General features: G+C 54.7%; 3 protein-coding genes across 4 annotated transcripts in view; all 3 read right to left on the reverse strand.

Moving 5' to 3' along the window:
* The window catches only part of CLPTM1 (CLPTM1 regulator of GABA type A receptor forward trafficking), a 29,067-nt gene extending 23,404 nt beyond the window's left edge, over positions 1 to 5,663 (reverse strand). Inside the window, exon 1 of the mRNA XM_090259421.1 lies at positions 5,579 to 5,663. Within this exon, the coding sequence (XP_090115547.1) occupies positions 5,579 to 5,650 (72 nt within the window). The 5' untranslated portion in view covers positions 5,651 to 5,663. The remainder of the gene's footprint in view (positions 1 to 5,578) is intronic.
* Positions 5,664 to 9,481: 3,818 nt separating this feature from the next.
* APOC2 (apolipoprotein C2) lies at positions 9,482 to 11,655 on the reverse strand. The gene is made up of 4 exons (XM_090260576.1): positions 11,571 to 11,655; positions 10,172 to 10,247; positions 9,848 to 10,004; positions 9,482 to 9,730 (listed from the first exon to the last, which is right to left on the reverse strand). The coding sequence occupies exons 2-4, from the start codon at positions 10,224 to 10,226 to the stop codon at positions 9,640 to 9,642; spliced, it is 303 nt and encodes a 100-aa protein (XP_090116702.1). The 5' UTR covers positions 10,227 to 10,247; positions 11,571 to 11,655; the 3' UTR covers positions 9,482 to 9,639.
* A 499-nt stretch (positions 11,656 to 12,154) lies between these two features.
* Positions 12,155 to 14,351, reverse strand: APOC4 (apolipoprotein C4). 2 transcript variants are annotated; one of them, XM_090260574.1, is made up of 3 exons: positions 14,184 to 14,351; positions 12,551 to 12,695; positions 12,155 to 12,358 (listed from the first exon to the last, which is right to left on the reverse strand). In XM_090260574.1, exons 1-3 carry the CDS (start codon positions 14,263 to 14,265, stop codon positions 12,193 to 12,195), a joined length of 393 nt encoding a protein of 130 aa, XP_090116700.1. In that variant the 5' UTR covers positions 14,266 to 14,351; the 3' UTR covers positions 12,155 to 12,192. The 2 variants fall into 2 exon arrangements, with proteins under 2 accessions (XP_090116700.1, XP_090116699.1); XM_090260573.1 differs by lacking the exon at positions 14,184 to 14,351 and adding an exon at positions 12,977 to 13,167.
* Between the last annotated feature and the right edge of the window lie 3,930 nt (positions 14,352 to 18,281).

Below are 18,281 nucleotides of genomic sequence, written 5' to 3' on the forward strand. Positions count from 1 at the left end.
GACGAGGGTGAGGAGGGAGGATGCAGCCTGAGGCACCAGGTGTGTCTTAGGCGCCTCTGTGTGCTAACATCTGGCACAGGGCTGAGCAGAGGGTACCTGGTCCAGCCTGGGGCTCAGGGAGGGCTTCTTGAAAGAAGGGGCATCAGAGCTGAGACCTAAAATACAAGTGGCCAGTGCAGAGGAGGCAATGAGGGAAGCAGCAGGTGCAGAAACAAAGGGGGTGAGAGCCACAGACTCTGAGGACCGTCCATTGCTCTGTGGGGCTGGAGCCCAGGGAGCAAGGACACAAGGAGGTGACTATGGGGGACAACGGATAAGGGGTCATGTGGCTGGTGCACCGTGTGGGTTTATCTAAATGGTCCTTCCCCGGGCCTCCTCTGTGGCCAGCCCTGTGCGGGCCCATCCCTTCAGGAGCTCCTGAGGCAGCAGGTGAGAGAGAGGAACGCAGCCAGAGCGTGAGCCGCCCTTCGGGGGCCGCAGCGGAGGTGGGGCAACACGCACCGCACGCACCACCCTGTGCGCCACCGCTGCGAGCATCTCCACGCGGGTGCGTGGGGGTGCGGGGCGGCTAAGCCCCTGTGTGCGTCAGCAGCAAGGACGGCGGCAGGATGACCGTGGCGGGGGGGAGGGGGGGCAGGCAGGCAGGCAGGCAGGGCTTCCCAAAGGAAGACCCTTCCCTCGGAAACAGAAGCTCAGAAGCAGAGAATGTCATGTCAGGTTTGGAAGGGCCCGACATGGAGAAGTTCTTCCCGTCCCCCTCCTGCACCTCCTGTCTCCCCAGTCCTGCCCTCTTCCTTCCTCCCAGCTCTGTCCCCTTCACCCCTCAGCCTTCAAGAGGCAGGACTGGGACTGTCATGGTCACCACCAGGGCCGGCAGAGCAGGGGCTTGATAAAACCTTTGGAACCAACACACGCTTCCTGAAGGGCTTTACCGCAGCAGCCAGGCCACCCAAATCCAAACCCTCTGGAGTCTCCACTGTCCAGCCCTGCTCCTGCCACAGCCGTGAGCCCACTCCTCTGCAATGTCTTCTTCAGTCAGCCTCCAACGCCCTGGGGAGCAGGGGCGGAGGCCCCCCTGGCCAGATGGAGCTGCCAGGAAGCTAAGGCCAGTGTTTGTTAAACATGTCATTTGACCACACAGTGGTGTTTCTCTCCCTCTCTTTCTCCTTTCCCCTCTCTCTAAAAATAAATAAACAAACAATTAAAAAAAAAAAAAAAACATGTCATTTGTCACTCCCTGTCCCCTGTACCAGCAAGTGCTTCTCCCTGTCATCTCCCAAACCGCAGGACAGCCCGTTGGTAAAAGCTGGGAGCTCTGCGGCCCAACAGACCGAGGCCGCGGGACTGTCCCGCTGTTCCTGGCCGGGAGATCTTGGGCGTGTCACCTCCCCTCTGCCCCAAGGGCTAGGGCTAGACTGTGAAAATACAGGCACGTTCTGTTCAGAAAAGATTTCCTTCATGTGTTGAAAAAGTGTTTCTGAGCACCCACTGTTCGCCAGGCCCGGTGCTAGGCGGTGGGGCCAGTGGTGGAAACACAGCTCTGGGTCCTGCCCTCCCAGAGCTCAGGAGCGAGGGAAACACACCTACAGAACAGTAAACAGGATTATTAAAACCGGTAAGCAGCCCTGGCTGGTGTGGCTCAGGTCACTGGGCGCTGTCCCCCGAAGCAAAAGGCTGCTGGTTTGGCTCCCGGGCAGGGCGCGCGCCAGGGTGGGTACGAGAGACCACTGATCGATGTTTCTCATCGACGTGTCTCCCTCTCTTCCTCCCTCCCTCCCCTCTCTAAAAGTAAATAAATAAAATCTTTTAAAAATGGTAAACAGGAAAAGTACTGTTGAGAAAACAAGCAGGGGGAGATAACTTTTGGATTGGGGGCGACCAGGGAGGCCTCCCCAGGAGCTGCCTCTGATGTGTGGGTGAAGGATGTGCTGGGGAGAAGGCTCAGGGAAGGGGCTGGCCGGGGCAGGAGAGATCAGACAGGCACGGCGCCGCCCCCTCCCCCATTCAGGGCCGGCTCGCTCCTGGGAGCACGAGGGGGTTGGGGGGACAAGTAAGAGTTTACAGCAGGCGTGAGCTGATTCTGGATCAAGAAATGCAAGCCTGAGGCCAGGCCAGGATTTGAACCCACATCAGGCTGGCTCCCAGGTCTGTTCTCTTAACTGCAATAGTAAACAAACTGGCTGGAAACCATCCCACAGAAATGCAAATGAAAACCGCAATGAGATGTCACTTCATGAGGACGGCCGGCATCAAAAAGACGGACAGCCACGCGTGCAGGCGAGGGTGTGAAGAAACTGGAAGGGCTGCACACTGCTGGTGCGGAAAATGGGCCGCTACTTGGAAAAACACGGTTGATGCTTAGAGAGTGACACGGGCACCTGCCACACAAACCAGCAGTCCCGCTTCTGGGTCTCTACTCAAGAACGTATGTCCACGCGAAAGCCTACATACAAATGTTCATAGCAGCATTATTCGTAACGGCTAGAAATAACCTAAATGTCCATCAGTGAAGGAATGAACACGCTGTGCTGCACATGTGCAGTGGAGTACGACTCTGCAATAGGAAGGAACACTGCTAGGGGCAGAGGGGGCCTGCACAAAGCGGGTGCCAGCGCTCCCAGACCGGACTGTGGCGATGCTTGTCCGCACAACTGCATAAACATACTAAAAGCCACTGAAGTCTATACTGACAAGAGGTGAACGTGACCGTATCTCAATTATACCTCGATAAGAAGGTAACTCTCCGGTGGCTCCCACTTCCCTCGGCGTGAAGGCAAAGTCCTCCCCATGGCCCTCAAGGGCCTGACCTGGCTCCCTCGCCGCCTCTCTGCTCTCAGCTACCGCCCTCCCCCCTCAGCTCCAGCCCCACCAGCGTCCTCCCACCTCAGGGCCTCTGCACTGGCTGTCCCCTTCACCTGAAAGGCTTTCCCCCCAGGTATCTGCATGCCTCCCTTCCTCAACTCCTTCAAGTCTTTGTTAAAATGTCACCTCCTCAGAGAGGCCTTCCCAGACTACTCTGTTTAAGTTGCAACCCTCTTACCCAGCCCCCACTTCCTATGCCCCTCCCAGCTTTATTCTGTCCTTAGCACTTACTACCATCTGACCCACTACATATTTTCTTATTTATCTGACTCATGGTTAGTCCGTGTGTGTTCTTCTACCCCGACCCTGAAGCCCTCAAACAACAGGAGCTCCAAGAGGGCAGGGCCTCTGTTTTGTTCACAGCTGCACCTCCAGCATTAGCAAGGGACCTAGCCCGGAGTGGGGGCAAAACGCACATTAACTGAGGAATGGATGGTGGGTCTGCAGGCCCTGCGCCGTGGGCCCCGGCTGAAGGGGCAGCAGGCTGGCTGGTGCATGAGACTGCCGAGGCCTGTCTAGACCCCACCGGCCGGGGGAGGGTGGCGGCGGCTGTGGACATGGCAGCGACTAAGACACAGTTCCTGCTCTTGGACCCGCAGTCCCATCTCACACACGACACCCAGTAAGGGGCCAGGAGGCGGCTGAGACCATGAGGCTGGGCCGGGGCTGGGAGGGTGCAGACAGGCTTTCTGGGGGACGTCCTCACTGAGCGCCTGGATCCACCATGGGAACTCCACCTCAGCCTAGCCTCTGCCTCAAGGTCCATTCATTCCACAAACGCCGAGCACCTGCTCTGTGCCAGGTCCTCAGCTGGGTGGTGCTGGGGACACAGTGATGACCAAGACAGTCCCAGTTCTGCCCTCCAGGGGCTCCCAGTCCAGTGCAGGAGACAGATGCACAGCAACAAGCCTTTGTGGGCAGCACTAGGGACAGGGGAGCCCAGGAGGCAGTGGGAGCCCTGGCCCAGTCTGAGAGGGTCAGAGAAGGCTTCCTAGAGGAGAGGACATCCGAGGTGCACAGGACGAGCAAGGATCAACCAGGTAAAGGGGCAGAAACAAGCACGGGCCGTGAGGAAGAGGCAGCAAGGCACACTCCTGAAAATAGAAGCTTCCGAGTGGCTCATGCTTCTCTCATCCCAATGATTCTCAAGCAGGGGTAATTCTGCCCCCCAGGGGACAGTCAGCAATATACGAAGACGTTTTTGGGTGTCACAACTGGAGAGGGGTGTGCGTGCTACTGATATCTAATGGGAAGAGGCTAAGGATGCTGCTAAATATCCTAAAATGCACAGGACAGCCCCCCACTGGGTAGGACTGTCCAGCCCAAATGTCAGTAAGTGCTGAGTTCAGAAATCCTGGTGTAGTCTGAAGAAAGTCAGATCATGCAAGGCCTTTATCTGCTACAGAATTTGTATTTTATCCTGAAGGTAAAGGAGTCAGTCTTGACAGAAACTCCCAGGGAGAAAGACCTTTTGGCAAGACTGGGAAACCCCTGAAGACAGGGACTGCGTCTTCAGTCCAGTGCTAACTCAGCAAACATTTCCTGAGGCCGCCCCCAAGCCAGGCCCGAGGTGAAGATGCTAACCCAGGTCCGTGGGACTGGCTGTAGCACACAAACCTCATCCAGATGTCCTCCCAGGTGATATTATTCACCCCTTGGCTCCCTCAGTCCCGGGCTCAGAGGTCTGTCACCACCCTAGTTAACCAGGATTAAAATGCTTTACACGTCAGTCTCTCCCACTCCACTGATGGCAGGGACACGGGCTGTAGCCATCGTTGTGGCCCGTCACACAGCAGGCCCTCCTGCTTAACCCCTCCATTTACCACTGGAGACACAGGGGCCCAGAGACAGACAGGAACTAGCACAAGGTCACAGAGAAAGTCAGCTTCCTTCTCCCCTCCCACCCTGAGCTCCTCTCCCCTGTGCTGCCTCCCACATGTCAGTGACATCCCAGTGGGTGGGTCGACAGCACCCTGCTGTCACTCCACAGACTCCCTGAATGCCCGAGGGGTGACTGCCTGAACTAGCAGCCTCCGTTTGGTTGAGCTGGTGATGGGGCAGAAGTCATCAGCACTTGCACTAAACCCACCACAGGATTAGTTCATGATAAAAGCACACCTATCCCAATCCTTAACAACCTGGGTCAGCGATGTCTGGTCACTGCTACGTGGAATGAATCCCAAACCCGGCCTGGGTGACCTTCTGCAAGCGACTCAGTCTCGCTGTTCCTTGGATTCCCATCTGTAATATGGGTCTGTCGGCCACCACAGCCTGCGCCCTTTACGCAGGACGACTACCTGACGCCCCCCAGGAATACGAAACTCCCAATTAATCGGTCCCTGACCACACGTCAGGCACTGCAAGGGAGACCCTGAACGCCAGGCCACTCTGGAACGGTCGTGGATCCTGGGATCAGGAGTCAAGAACGAAGGAGCCTGGGTACAAGTCTGCGTCCCTCCGCGCCAAGTCTCCGGCTCGAGCACTGAGCCCGGTGGCCTCCCGGCGCGAGAGTGCAGGGGACCCAGCGCGCAACAGGACCCCGCTGCCCGCACTGTCCGGCCTCCGGGCCGCCCGGTCCCACCTGGGCCCGGTACTCAAGGTCCCTCTGGGTAAGTAGCCCCTGATGCACAGGATTCCGCGAAAAGGGGCAGGACACGCCCCGTGGGAGGCCCCCCAGGTGGGGAAGAACCCCTCAGCCCCCTCTCGGCCTCCTTACCTGACCGGAGCCACCTCCTCCGGCCGCCACCACGGCGCTGCCTGCCCCGTCCGTGTCCTGCGCCGCCGCCATCTTCCCGCTCCGGGTCCCCGCCCCCGCCGCCAGCCCCGCCCCGTCCCCGACAGCGCCAGCGCGATCGCGCGAGATTTCACCTTCGCCGGACTCGCCGGCCACCGTACCCGGCAAGACCGCTTCAGCCACGCCTCTTGGAAGAGCTGCTTCCAGCTATGGAGGAACCAACCCGGCCCCCGTACTTCCCTCTCCTAGTAGCCCATTGATTTTCCTCTAGTAGACACACTGCTTCTGAACTCTCGGGATTTTCTCGACTAATATATGCGCTTCCCTCAGTCTCCATTACTTCTGCCACCTCGAATAAACCCATTTCTTCCAGTTATATGCGCCTTCTAAGCCATCCTGCTCGCTTCACTCCATTGGTTTTTTTGAGTTCTTGTCGTTCTTATTTCTTGAGCTTCCCCGGCCACCGTAACGCTTCAAAATATCTAGCTCGAGCCACGCCCCCCTCCTGCTTTAAAGGAACCTTCCTGGCTACCGTACCCAGATTCGGAGCGTAGGTCCTTTGGCCAGCATCATCGCCCTCTGAACCTTTTTCCAAACTCAGCCTTTTCACCCCAAGTTCCCTTTAGGTTACAGTCTTCCCGTGCATTTAGTGTACTACTTCAGGATTCTCATGGCCACCACACCTCCAAATTGAAACTGTCAGCCTCTCCCCCAGCCCTGAGGCCACCACTTGAGCGCGCATGCGCGTTCTCTTGGTGGTCTTCGCTTTACATCAAACCTGGCAGCTCTGGACTCGGCTTCTGGGACTGTATGAACTCCGTATTTTCTTAGCTATCTATCATTCTACAGCCCTAAGCCTTGATACTTGTTCAGAGACCTCTGGCTTGGGGAGGGTGTTTACGAAGGGCCACCGGGAGAGGACAGGAGATTCTCAGCGGCTGAATTGGGTGGTGGGACCCGGGTTTAAACCCTGGTTGTACTACTGATTGGCTAAATGATCCCAGACAAGTGACATATCTCTTCCTCTCTTATAAACCAGGCATTATATAAGCACGTGAACCCCTGCCACACATTTAGTAAGTGATCAACATCCTGCGTTGTTACTGCGAACCTTACACATTGCCTGGAAGGAAGATTCTAATTATTTTACTATATACTTCCTTCATGTTCTAGGTCTCAGCTCAGTAATAATATGTCACCTCCTCCAGGAAACCCTGGCCCCTCAGTCTGGGTGGGGCTCCGCCTCCCAGTCCTCCAAGATCCCTGGACTACCTCACCCCATCCCTGCTCACTTTGGGTCATCAATGCCAGGGATGGTTGTGTTGTGTCTTGCCCCAGGGCAAGCAAGCCTAGGCTGTCGTGGCGATTGCTGTGTCTGTCCTCCAGCACTGCACCAGGGGGTGATTGCTGAGTGAAAGGATGAATTTCTGAGTACAGCCCTGGCTGCTGTGGCTCAGTGGATTGAGCACCAACCAGTTCGATTCCCAGGCAGGGCACACGCCTGGGTTGCAGGCCAGGTCCCCAGTTGGGGGCGTGTGAGAGGCAACCAGTCGATGTTTCTCTCCCTCTCTTTCTCCCTCCCTTCCCCTCTCTAAAAATAAATAAATAAGTTCTTTTTTAAAAAAAGAAATTCTGAGTGCAGAAGGTGAATGACGTACCTCTCTCAGAAGAAGAAATCTTAGAAAACTTCTTGCCCAGTCCCCTTCTCTTACAGATAATAATGGTAGTAATAATGATCCTGTGAAATTATAGGCCCAGTCTCTAAGTCCAGGGGTGAATGACCATATTGATTAAGTCCCCAAATCGGGGAGGGGGTGGGGTACAAGGGAGCAGGCTAGGATTTTGTGCAAAATTACAAGGACAAATTGAAATAGAGGGCCACAGAAAGCCCAGGCAAGTGAGGGGCTTTGAAGCTCAATCTTCGGTTTCACTGTAACCCCATCTCTGCTCTCAATTCTAGATACAAAATGCCCCAATCTGTCTTCCCTCTCTCATATATAGCTAAGTCCTGATCTGTTGAAGCATTAGAGGCTCTCAGCCAGACTGTGACCTTAGATGGGACCCCTGCAAAGCCCTCCCCCCATGTCTGCTGAGTGACCAAATAAATTCTTTCACTTCTAACTGGTAAATAAATCACAGGCCAGACCCAGTCTGCCCTCCACTAGGGGACGCCCAATACCGACCAGAGGCAGTGATTTCAGGTTCGAAGGGCGAAGGGGGCTGGAGACCTGAACTGAGTCTTCAGAAGAGGCTGGGGGTCAGGACTCCCGGGTTTGAGGGAGAAATCTGGGGTCCCAGGCTCCTGAGTTCTCAAGGAGGAGGAGTCCCGGGGGCCTGGACTCTGGGGTCCTGAGGGGAGCAGGACTGGGGCAGGGGCCTGAGAAAGGAAGGAGGGGTCTGGGGAGGGCACCAGGATTGGTTGGAAGCAGAACCGGCCTGGGCAGAGGTTTGGTTTGGCTTGGGTCCGTGGGAAACAAGTGGACAGAGCAGGGATTGTTCCTCCAGGGGCCCCCCTCCCCACCACCCCCAAAGTTTGGCAGCCTCAGCTCTTCCCAGGCCCCGGGACTTAGGGACATTTCCCACAACCCCTCCCCGAGGCCCCTGTTTTCCACCAGAATCACAGCTGCCCAGTCTCAGGACCTGGGAAAGCTGCCCCAACCGTGCTGAAAGGCTGGCCGGGGGTTAATACCAAACAGATCAGGAGAAATACAGGCACTGGGTCCTCAGTGGCCTACAGTGCCAGCCCTAGGAACTGGGGGTGCAGGGTCCCCCCTCTATACCCTCAGGATCCAGGAGTCCAGGCGCACAGCCGCTCTTCCCCCAGGCTCCAGCACCGCCCTCCCTCGGACTGCAGGGCCTCTGTTCTTCCTTGTACACCCTGTGCTTTTTGCCTGCAATTCCCCGCTCCCCAGAGACCCTCTTCCAACCACTAACCGCCCCACCCAGACCTGGGGGTCAAGACAGTGCCCCACCCCTCCCCTACTCTCCACAAGCACAGCCCCAACCACATTGCAGTTGTGATCCATGACCCTGTGACCAGCGCCCCAGGTCCTCCTGGGGGCCCGCCCTGCACCTATGCAAGGTGGCCGCACGCAGGCCTGGACCCCCTCACTTCCTCTCTTTCCCTCCACTGCCTGTATTGCTGAGGCGACCTCCTCCACTGGTCGGCTGGCTCATCCTGTGCCCGCCCCCACGCCCAGCCTCTCCGTTTGTGACCTCCGGATGGAACAGAGCTTCTGGCCCGCGTGGGAGCGCAGGAATGTCACGGCTGCTGCTAAGCAGAAGAGAATTAACTAACAAAACATCCCACAAGTGTTTAATCACTAAAACCGTATGAAATTGGGCCAGGAGCCATTCGACTGCGTTTTGAGGAGCCACATGAAGACAGGACTGTCTGTCTCCCCTTCTGTCTCCCCAGGGTCCGATAGGGTCTCAGTAACTGCGTGTGAGGTGAATGTATGGCAGTTGTCACGGAGGACAGCTTTTGCACCTCCTGGGCCACAGCCAACCTGGGCACTGACGTCCTGTGCTTCGCAGTGCCTGGTGGGCACCGGTGTTCCATCTGTCCCAGGAGCGCTGGGCAACTCCAGGCGATGGATGGCGCGTTTAAAGTGTCAGCGCAGGCCTTGGACACTCTGCTAGAGGCCACTGCAGGTTAGCTGTGTCTGCGGTTTATCGCTTTACAGACGAGAGAGAAGGGCCTTAGTGAAGGACAGTCTGTAATTTTGTTGTTATGATCACTTATTGTTATTATTCACCTCTTTATTCCCACTTACCAGGTTAGGGCTACATACGCCTAATAGGTGCTCAATAAATTGGCTGGACTGAATGAGTCCCTCCATCTTGGCCCCTGAGGTCTCAGAAAAGCAATCACATCAACGAGAATAAACTTGTCCTTTTTTTTTTTAATTGATAAGAAATCAGGCTAAAGTTGGGAGCAAGATGCTGAGAACTGCTAGGAAGTGGGGGGTGGGGGGTGGTCAGGGAGCCAAGGAGTTGCTGGGGTCTGGACTATCCCCCCTCCTGTATTGGGGACCAAGGTGTTACTCCTCTCCCTTCAGCAGATGAAGGACCTGGTCAGTAAAAATCCCTGCGTAAGTGGTCACAGCTGCTGTGCTCTTGCTGTACACATCCCTGGGGAGAAAGGACAGAGGTCTGAGGGGGGTGGGGCTGGGAGCTGGACTCCTGGGTCTGAGGGAGGAGGGGCTGGGGACCGGGCTCCTGGTATCTGGGATGGAGGTGGGGTGATACCTTATTTTCTCATCCACGGAGGGCAGGTAGGTCTGGTACAGGTCCTGGGCCGCTGTCCTGGCTGTATCCCAATAACTAAAAAGTGATTCCTGCATCTGGGAGAGCAGCGAGGGGCTGCTGGCCTCATCTTCCTGGGACACAGGGGCCCCCTGGACCTCTGTAGGAGGATAGCGGGTTAGGAGAACTGACAGGCCTGCAGTAGGGAGAGGGTGGGCAGGGAAGGAGAGGAGGGGGCAGGAGCAGGGCCAGACAGGAACTGCCAGGAAAGATGCTTATGGCTCATCCCCCTTCTCACAGACGTGCCTCCCTGCCCATCACACTCACCAAATCCCAACACCAGGAGGATGAGAAACAGAGCCAGGAAGTACCGGGTGCCCATGGCGTCAGAAGACCTGGAACACTGAGGAGGGTGCAGGGCAGGACCGCTGGAGGCATCTACTCCTGAGGTCCCCGCATTCGAAGAGAGGGGACTGGGCTCCCCTCTCCCACACCCCCACCCAAATCAAGTTCCTCATGGGTTGGCTTGGGCCTCCCTGTCTAACGTTCTGTGACTGTACTCCTGATTTTTTGAAACTTTTTTTTAATTAAAAAAAAATTTTATTTGAGAGAGAGACAGACAGAAACATCGATTTGTTGTTTCATTCATTCACGCAGCCACTGGTTGGCTCCTGCATGTGCCCTGACCAGGGATCGAACCCACAACCATGGCACATCGGGACTGCTCTGCAACCAGCTGACCTACCTGGCCAGGGCCTCTACTCCTGATTGTAACATAATAACTCTAACATCCATTCATTCACTCAAGAAGCATCTTTTGAGCACCTATTACGTGCCAAGCACAGCTCTGGGCCTGGCCGTGAACACAGCAACAGTCCTGCTCTTAGGAAGCTGACATGAGAGAAATACCATTAGCAATTTTTTTTTATTGTTAAGATTTTATTTATTTATTTGTAGAGAGAGGGGAAAAGGGAGAGAAGGAGAAGGAGAAAAACATGATGTGTGAGAGAGACAGTGATTGGTTGCCTCTCGTGCGCCCCCAACTGGGGACCTGGCCCGCAACCCATGCATGTGTCCTGACTGGGAATTGAACCGGCAACCTTTTGGTTCACAGGCCAGTGCTCAATCCACTGAGCCACACCGGCCAAGGCAGTTAACAAATATTAAATGAGCCCTGGCAGGTAGCTTCGTTGGTTAGAGTGTCATCCCAATATGCCAATACCCCCAGACAGAGAAACCAACCAATAAATGCATAAGTAAATGGAACAACAAATCGATGTTTCTCTCTCTTTCTTCCTTGCTCTCTCTCTAAAAACCTATCAGTAAAAAAATTATTAAAAACAAATATTAAATGAAGAAAATATAGTGGGTCACAAGAAGATAAGTGCTCTGGCGTGGAGTGGGGGGAAGGGTATGCCGTGTAGCCTGGGAAAGTCTCAGCAGAGGGTGGTGGCATTTATGCTGAGACCCAGTCCGTGCAGGGACTTGTGCTGGACTCAGTTAGGGACCACTATTTAAATGACCGTGTTTCCATGGTCGCCCTACCCTCATCTGTGTAGTTGTGAAGAGGTTGAGACCTGACCCCGGAAAGGGGCCCCGCAGGGGCAAACATGCTACGATTCTAAATTCTGTGTTTCTAACCCAGGAATCTAATAGCATCACGACTCTTTAACCATCCTTGCCCCCTCCCTGTTGACCCACCCCTGCATTTCAGCCCCTCTCTTACCAGACTCTGGCGGGGGTCCTCACCAGCTCCCAAGGGCAGAGGAAGGCTTTATAGCTCCTGGGATCCACCTCCCCTCCATAGCCACCACTGCCACCTGGCCACCTAGGCCAAAGTCCAGGCCAACAGAGCCACCGAGGGGGTGGGGTAGGGGCACAGAGGGCAGTGACATCCCCTGAGGTCAAGCCACCGAGAGCCCCCACTCTGAAAATCTACCCCTGAGAGAGACAGGCTGGGTGGGGGCTGTGGAGGAGTTGGGAGCTTTGGGCACCCACCAGGAATGGGATCTGGGGTCTTCATCGCATGGGAACTAAAGGCAGAGCTTTGAGTGAGAGGTCCTTGGGGGACCCTGCAAACCCCGCCTCCTCTCCAGCTTTCATCCTCCATCCCAAACTGAGGAGCCCCCACCCCCCACAAGGCCACAGTGGGTCTCAGGACTGAGGGGGGTCATCCCCCTTGACTACTTCCCCTAAGGCCCCCAACTTCCCCTCCCTTGTCAGGTGTCACTTCCTCTGCTCATTAACTGCTGCAGGTGCGTGGGGTGCGGTCATCTCTGGATTCCGGGGGGACAGATTGGGACAGGGACGCAGACAGGAATTGATTTATTGTGGAGGCTGTGAACACTTTAATCCTGGTCCCTGTTCCCACAGAGAAACTGGGGACACAGGTTTTGGGCCTTGTTCAGGAGGCTGTCCTTGGAGCCGCGGAGCCAGGCCTGGGTGCGGGGAGCCAGATCCTTCAGGTGGTCCTCATAGTAGGTATGCGCAAAGCCCTGGAAGACTTTGGGAACCCTGCAGGAGAGGGGATATCACAGTTTGGAACCCAGATTCCCCTAAGACTTTGCCTTATTCACCCCTTCCTCTCTCAAACCAAAGGTCCAGGCCCCCACTCCCTCCCCCCTCAGACCCAGGGGTCCCAGCCCCCAGCCCCTCCCCCCTCAGACCCGGGAGTCCGGGCCCCCAGCCCCTCCTGCATGCACTCACCGGAACCACTGCCACGACTCTCTGGTCTTTGTCACCAGTGGCTCCACCAACCCCTTCACCTTGTCCCAACCCGGGATCCAGGATCTACTACTCTCCAGCCCTGGATTGGGGCTCGGGGTACTTGACAGCACATCTTGCTGGCATTCTAGGCGTGACAGAGGGCAACCCGAGTAGGCTGGGATCCCAGAGCCCTTCCTCCTCCTTTTCCCTCCCTGTGCACGGTCGCTGTCACTCCTGGTGGCCTAAGGGCAGCCCTCTGCCAGTCCTCTCCCCACTGGCCTTCACCTCCTGATATGTCCCTCTCACTTTTGGTCATCTCCTTGCACGTTCTGTGCCCATGGCCCCTCCCGTCACCCCTCTGTCTGCTTGTGGTTTTCTCCTCAGTCTGTCACCCCTCGTCTCTGACCCCTGTCCCCCTCCTCACACCTCCTCCACTGCTGAGCTTGCTGCCCCTCCGTTCTCCCGTGACCCCGACAGGAGGGCTGTCTGCCCCTCGGGGATGGAGGTTGGCAAGGCTGTGCTGTCCCAGTGGGCACCAGACTTCCTGGCACACACGTGTTGGTCCTGCAGCCATGCACCTGGGCAAAGCCTCACGCAGAGAGGAGCCACCACACAGGTACACAGGTACATGCATGTACAGAGGTGCCCACGTGACTTGTGGTACACCCTCGGCCAGTGACTTAACCTCTTCAAGACTCAGTTTCCCTCTCAGTAGACTTGGATGACGACAGGACCTACGTCATCAGGTTGTTGTGGGAATTCAGAGTGAGCACCTGCAAGGCGCTGGCAATGGTGCCTCGCACATTGTCCGCACCAGTTATTTGTTAACACTCTAAATGCATGTGCACAAGCCCAGATGTTCTCACTTCAGGGCACACAGACACCCTCACGTGTGCCGACACACTCAAAGCTTCTGCATAAAGACCCCCACACACAAAGGCCCTGGCTGGGTAGCTCGGTTGGTTAGAGCCTTGTCCTGATACAACAAGGCTGTGGGTTCGATCCCCAGCCAGGGCACATACAAGAACCAACCCATGGATGCATAAATGGATGGAACGACAAGTCAGTGTCTCTCTCTCAGGTCAATTTTTTTTAAAAAGACCCCATAGGCCCTGGCTGGTATGGCTCAGTGAATTCAGTGCCGGCCTGTGAACTGAAAGGTCTCTGGTTTGACTCCCAGTCAGGCAGGGCACATGCCTGGGCTGTGGGCCAGGCCCCCAGTTGGGGGCGTGGGAGAGGCAACCTATCGATATTTCTCTCCCCCTCTTTCTTCCTCTCTTCTCCTCTCTCTGAAAATAAATAAAACCTTTAATTTTAAAAAAGACCCCGTACAGACGCACATGTGCACATGTGCACATACATGCATGCTCACAGACACACGTACCAGGACTGCACACTCATGTTCACACATGCACAAAGGCACATGCATGGCCACTGTCATTTGTTCCGACCCCACATCCACACTTCACACACAGCTGCCGCTGACACACACTCCCAGACATGCACACCCGTCTACACACTGAAAGCACAGGAGCTCCGTACCCACATGTCTACAAACTGCACTGCCGGTCATGGTCACACTTATCCCATGCCGCTGCGGGGCCCCCACACCCACCCATCCGCTCCTTCTCACCCACAACACAGGCCAGGACCACAACGCAGAGGCAGAGGCAAAGGGAGGGCAGGACCCGGGGCTTGCGTCCAGGGAGCAACATTTTCGGGGGCTCTGTCTCTCTGTGCTCAGCTCTCCGGGCTGGGGGAGGGGGAGGCTGCACCTAGCAGAGCCCTCCCCCGGCCACCTCCACACGCCCCTTGGCAGGGACTTCAGAGAGAGGGACCTGGATGGCAGTGACAATCAGAGGCTACACCCGCCCCTGCTGGCCTCCTACCTTCCCAGCCCCTTGGCATGACAGGGGAAGACAGAATGTTCTTCGGCCTCCTGTGCTGAACCTGGTTCAAATCCTGACTCTGCCTCACGTGACAGTCCCCACTTCTGGCCTCAGTTTCCTGCTGTGTAAAATGGGCTGATAATCCATGTTTCAGGCAGGATATTAATTCAATGAAATGCTACAAGGAAAGACATTAACACAGAGCCTAGCAATGAAAGTGGTTACAGATCATAGTTGTTTATGATTATTGCTTTTGTCTCTAACATCTCTTGGCTATAGGGCCAGACACACCGTCGCCTTGTGGCCCGGGCAAATACATCCCATTCTCTGGGTCTCAGTGTTTTCATCTGTAAAATGAAGGTGGTAATGATCACCTGTGTTACACAGTCCACATGAAAGCTGGGTGAGGCCTGGGAGGGAAGGCGTCAGGTGCACGTAGTAGGAGACTGTCTAATGTCAGACAGAAGGAAAACGACCCCTGGCTGGTGTGGCTCAGGGGATTGAGCGCCGGTCTGCAAACCAAAGAGTTGCCAGTTCAATTCCCAGTCGGGGCACACGCCTGGATTGTGGGCCAGGTCCCCAGTTAGGGGTGTGTTAGAGGCAACCACACATTGATGTTTCTTTCCCTCTCTTCCTCCCTCCCTTCCCCTCTCTCTAAAAATAAATAAAAAAGATATTTTTAAAAAGAAAAAGAAAATGAGTGTCTTTCTCCTGGAGAACCCAGCTGTGACCACAGGCTGAAGTTTTTGGTCTGGGGTTGCCCAGTAAAATGCAGGATGCCAGTGACACTGGAATTTCAGATAAATCATGCATTTTATTTCTAGTATAAGTATGTCCCATTCAGTATTTGGGAATTATACGAAAAATTATCTGCTGTTCTCTGAAAGCCAAGTCTCACCAGGCGTCCTGTATTTTTAGGTAGGAAATCTGACAACCCCACCTTAACCACAATTAGAATGACCACCCAGGACGGTCCTGACCCTGAGGCCTCCGGCAGAATGCTTTTCATTCCAGGGGCCCCTGCTCAGGCTCTGCACACAAATGTTCCTTGAAGTTCCTCACTAACAATTACCAGCAAAAGAAAACTTCCTGGAGTTTTTTGTTTTTGTTTTTAATCCTCCCTGAGGATATTTCTTCACTGCTTCTAGAGAAAGAGAGGGGGAGAGAGAAAAACACTTATGTGAGAGAGAAACATCAACCAGCTGCCCCCACTCGTATATACCTGGACCAGGAATTGGACGTGCTCAAACCAGGGTTTGAACCCACAACCCAGGCATGCACCCCAGCTAGGAATTGAACCCTCAACCTTTTGGATGTGGGACGACGCTCCAATCAACTGAATCACACTGTCCAGGCCAACTTTTATTTATTTCTTAAAACCTCCTAGAGTTTTGCCCTGGCTGGTGTGGCTCAGTGGATAGAGCACTGGCCTACAAACCAAAGAGTCACTGGTTCGATTCCCAGTCAGGGGCACTTGCCTGGGTTGTGGGCCAGGTCTCCTGTTGGGGGTGCACGAGAGGCAACCACACATTAATGTCTCTGTTCCTGTTTTTCTCCCTCTCTCTAAAAATAAATAAATAAAATCTTAAAACAAAACAAAAACAAAAACCCTCCTAGAGTTTCTCTTCGGGATGATGAACAAGTTCTAGAAATGGATAGTGGTGAGGGTTGTACAACATTGCAAATGTACGGAATGCCACTGAACTACGTGGTTAAAAATGGTACATTTTATGTTATGTATTTTACCATAACTGTGATTAAAAAGACAGAGAGAGAGAGAGAGAGAAACTCACCATGCGTTGTCTTATGAGGAGCAGTGTGGTTTAGGGTTCAGAGCCTTGCTCTGCATAACTCTGCCTGTGTGACCTGGTGCAAGCTGCTTAACTTCTCTGGGCCTGTTTCTTCCCTCGTGAAGCTGGGTTATGAACTGCCTGCCCAGGAAAGCAAAGGAGACTGTTTACATAAAGTGCTGTGAGCAGGGCTAGATACCCCACAAACGTGCTCGGTCAGTGTTGGTTGCTGTTCATCAAACTTGTGTTTCTTGAGCTCCGGCCCCATCGGTGGGGCTTTAGCACATTAACTCGATGAATGGACTCACAGCAGCCCTGTGAAGCGGGCCTCTTTATCATTCCCACTTTGCAGATGAGGAAACAGAGGCTGCTGGAGTGGGGGTAAGGCCACTTACCCACGGCTCCCCAACAAGCAGGTGGTGAATTTGAACTCAGCCATCTCACATCACCTAGCCCAGCCAGAACAGCCTCTGCCCCACCTCCCCACCTGAATCCTAGAGGGCAAGAGGTGATTGGAGCAGGGCAGAGGTGGCCCTGCCAGAAGGTCTCTGACCCCTGTCCCAGTTCCAAGGTCAGTGTGGGCTGTTTGCTGTTTGCCTCTTGCAATGTTTGCCCACCTCAGGGACAGGAACAGGCTGAAGGTCGTTCAGGGTGGACCTCAGAGGCTGCTCAAAATAACTGCGCAGGAGAGGGGGGTGTTTGGGGGCAGGGAGGTCACAGGGAGGGCGTGGGGGTTGCGGTTTGCCCAGAGACCCCCCAGTGCGTGTCTGCCCCCAAGTATGAGGCTGTCTTTGAAAGCAGAGTGTACACTCACTCCATGAACTGCTTGCCCCTCCAACCTCTCTCTCTGTCCTGTGAGTCTCCTGGGCCTCCAGCCTGAGTGTTTTTTGTTTTGTTTTTTAATCCTCACTGGAGGATATATTTATTGATTTAAGAGAGAGAGAGAGAGAGAGAGAGAGAAACATCTATCAGTTGCCTCCCGTACGTTGCCCCTACTGGTTATCAAATCCTCAACCTAGGTATGTGCCCTGATGGGAACCAAGCCTGCAACCTTTTGGTGTCTGAGGACAATGCTTCAGCCAACTGAGTCCACCCAGCCAGGGCCAGCCTGAGCGTTTTTGAGGGGCTTATTAAAAAGTTTGTTAAAATAAGTTGGCCCCAAAATGCTGGAAAAATGGCCAAGTAAAAATTAGTCATTGTTCAAGTCAAGTGTACAGAATATACCCTTGTGCCCACTCGCCAACCACATGCCGTCCCTCACCCTAGCGCGGGATGTGGGTTCATTTTCATCTGCAGAGTATGTTGTGGACGTGGCCAGCGGGTGTGCTGTGGCCAGCCGTTCCTCAGGGGGACTCAGGGAGGAGGAAAGTGGACTGAGGAAGAATGTGGCCCTGAGACCCCTACCTGGGTTCAAATCCTAGCTCTACCCGCTCTGGGCTGTGACATCACACAAGCAACTTTAGCCTCTGTGCCTCAGTTTCTTCCTCGGTGACACGGGGTCAATGACAGCCTCTGCCTTGGAGGGGTTTCGTAAAAATTTAATTTTTAATTTGTTTTCCTAGAGTACTTGTTTCACCAAATATTATGAGCCCCTGCAATATGCCCTGTCCTGGGGACATGGTGGTGACGACAGCCTTGTCCTTGTCCTTCTGGGGCTCACAGTCCAGATGGGGAGACACCCAACACCAGATAGTGACAACCCAGACTGGGCAGGGTTGGGATATAGGTGTTTGACTCAGCTGGGGGTGGTGATGGAGGGCTTCCTGGAGGAGGGGACCTCATGCTGAGACTTGGAAGGTGGGGAACTGTGTAGGTCTCTTGCAGGGCTCTAGCCCATGTACTATCCTTAGTCTCTTCCAGATCCTCCTTCATTAGCCATTGAAAGTGTAATGAACACCTACTGTGTGCATGGTGGTGAATCACCCTAGTCCCTTGTCTTGGGCAGCCCACCAGGGAAGAGCTATATGTCCTGGCTGGGGATCCCATCCATTCTCCACTTCCTGGCTATGTGACCTCGCACAAGTGACATCACCTCTCTGGACCTCGGTGCCC

This window comes from Furipterus horrens, unplaced genomic scaffold (genome assembly GCF_987537825.1).
Source record: "Furipterus horrens unplaced genomic scaffold, mFurHor1.1.pri manual_scaffold_13, whole genome shotgun sequence".
NCBI classification, from domain to species: Eukaryota; Metazoa; Chordata; class Mammalia; order Chiroptera; family Furipteridae; genus Furipterus; species Furipterus horrens.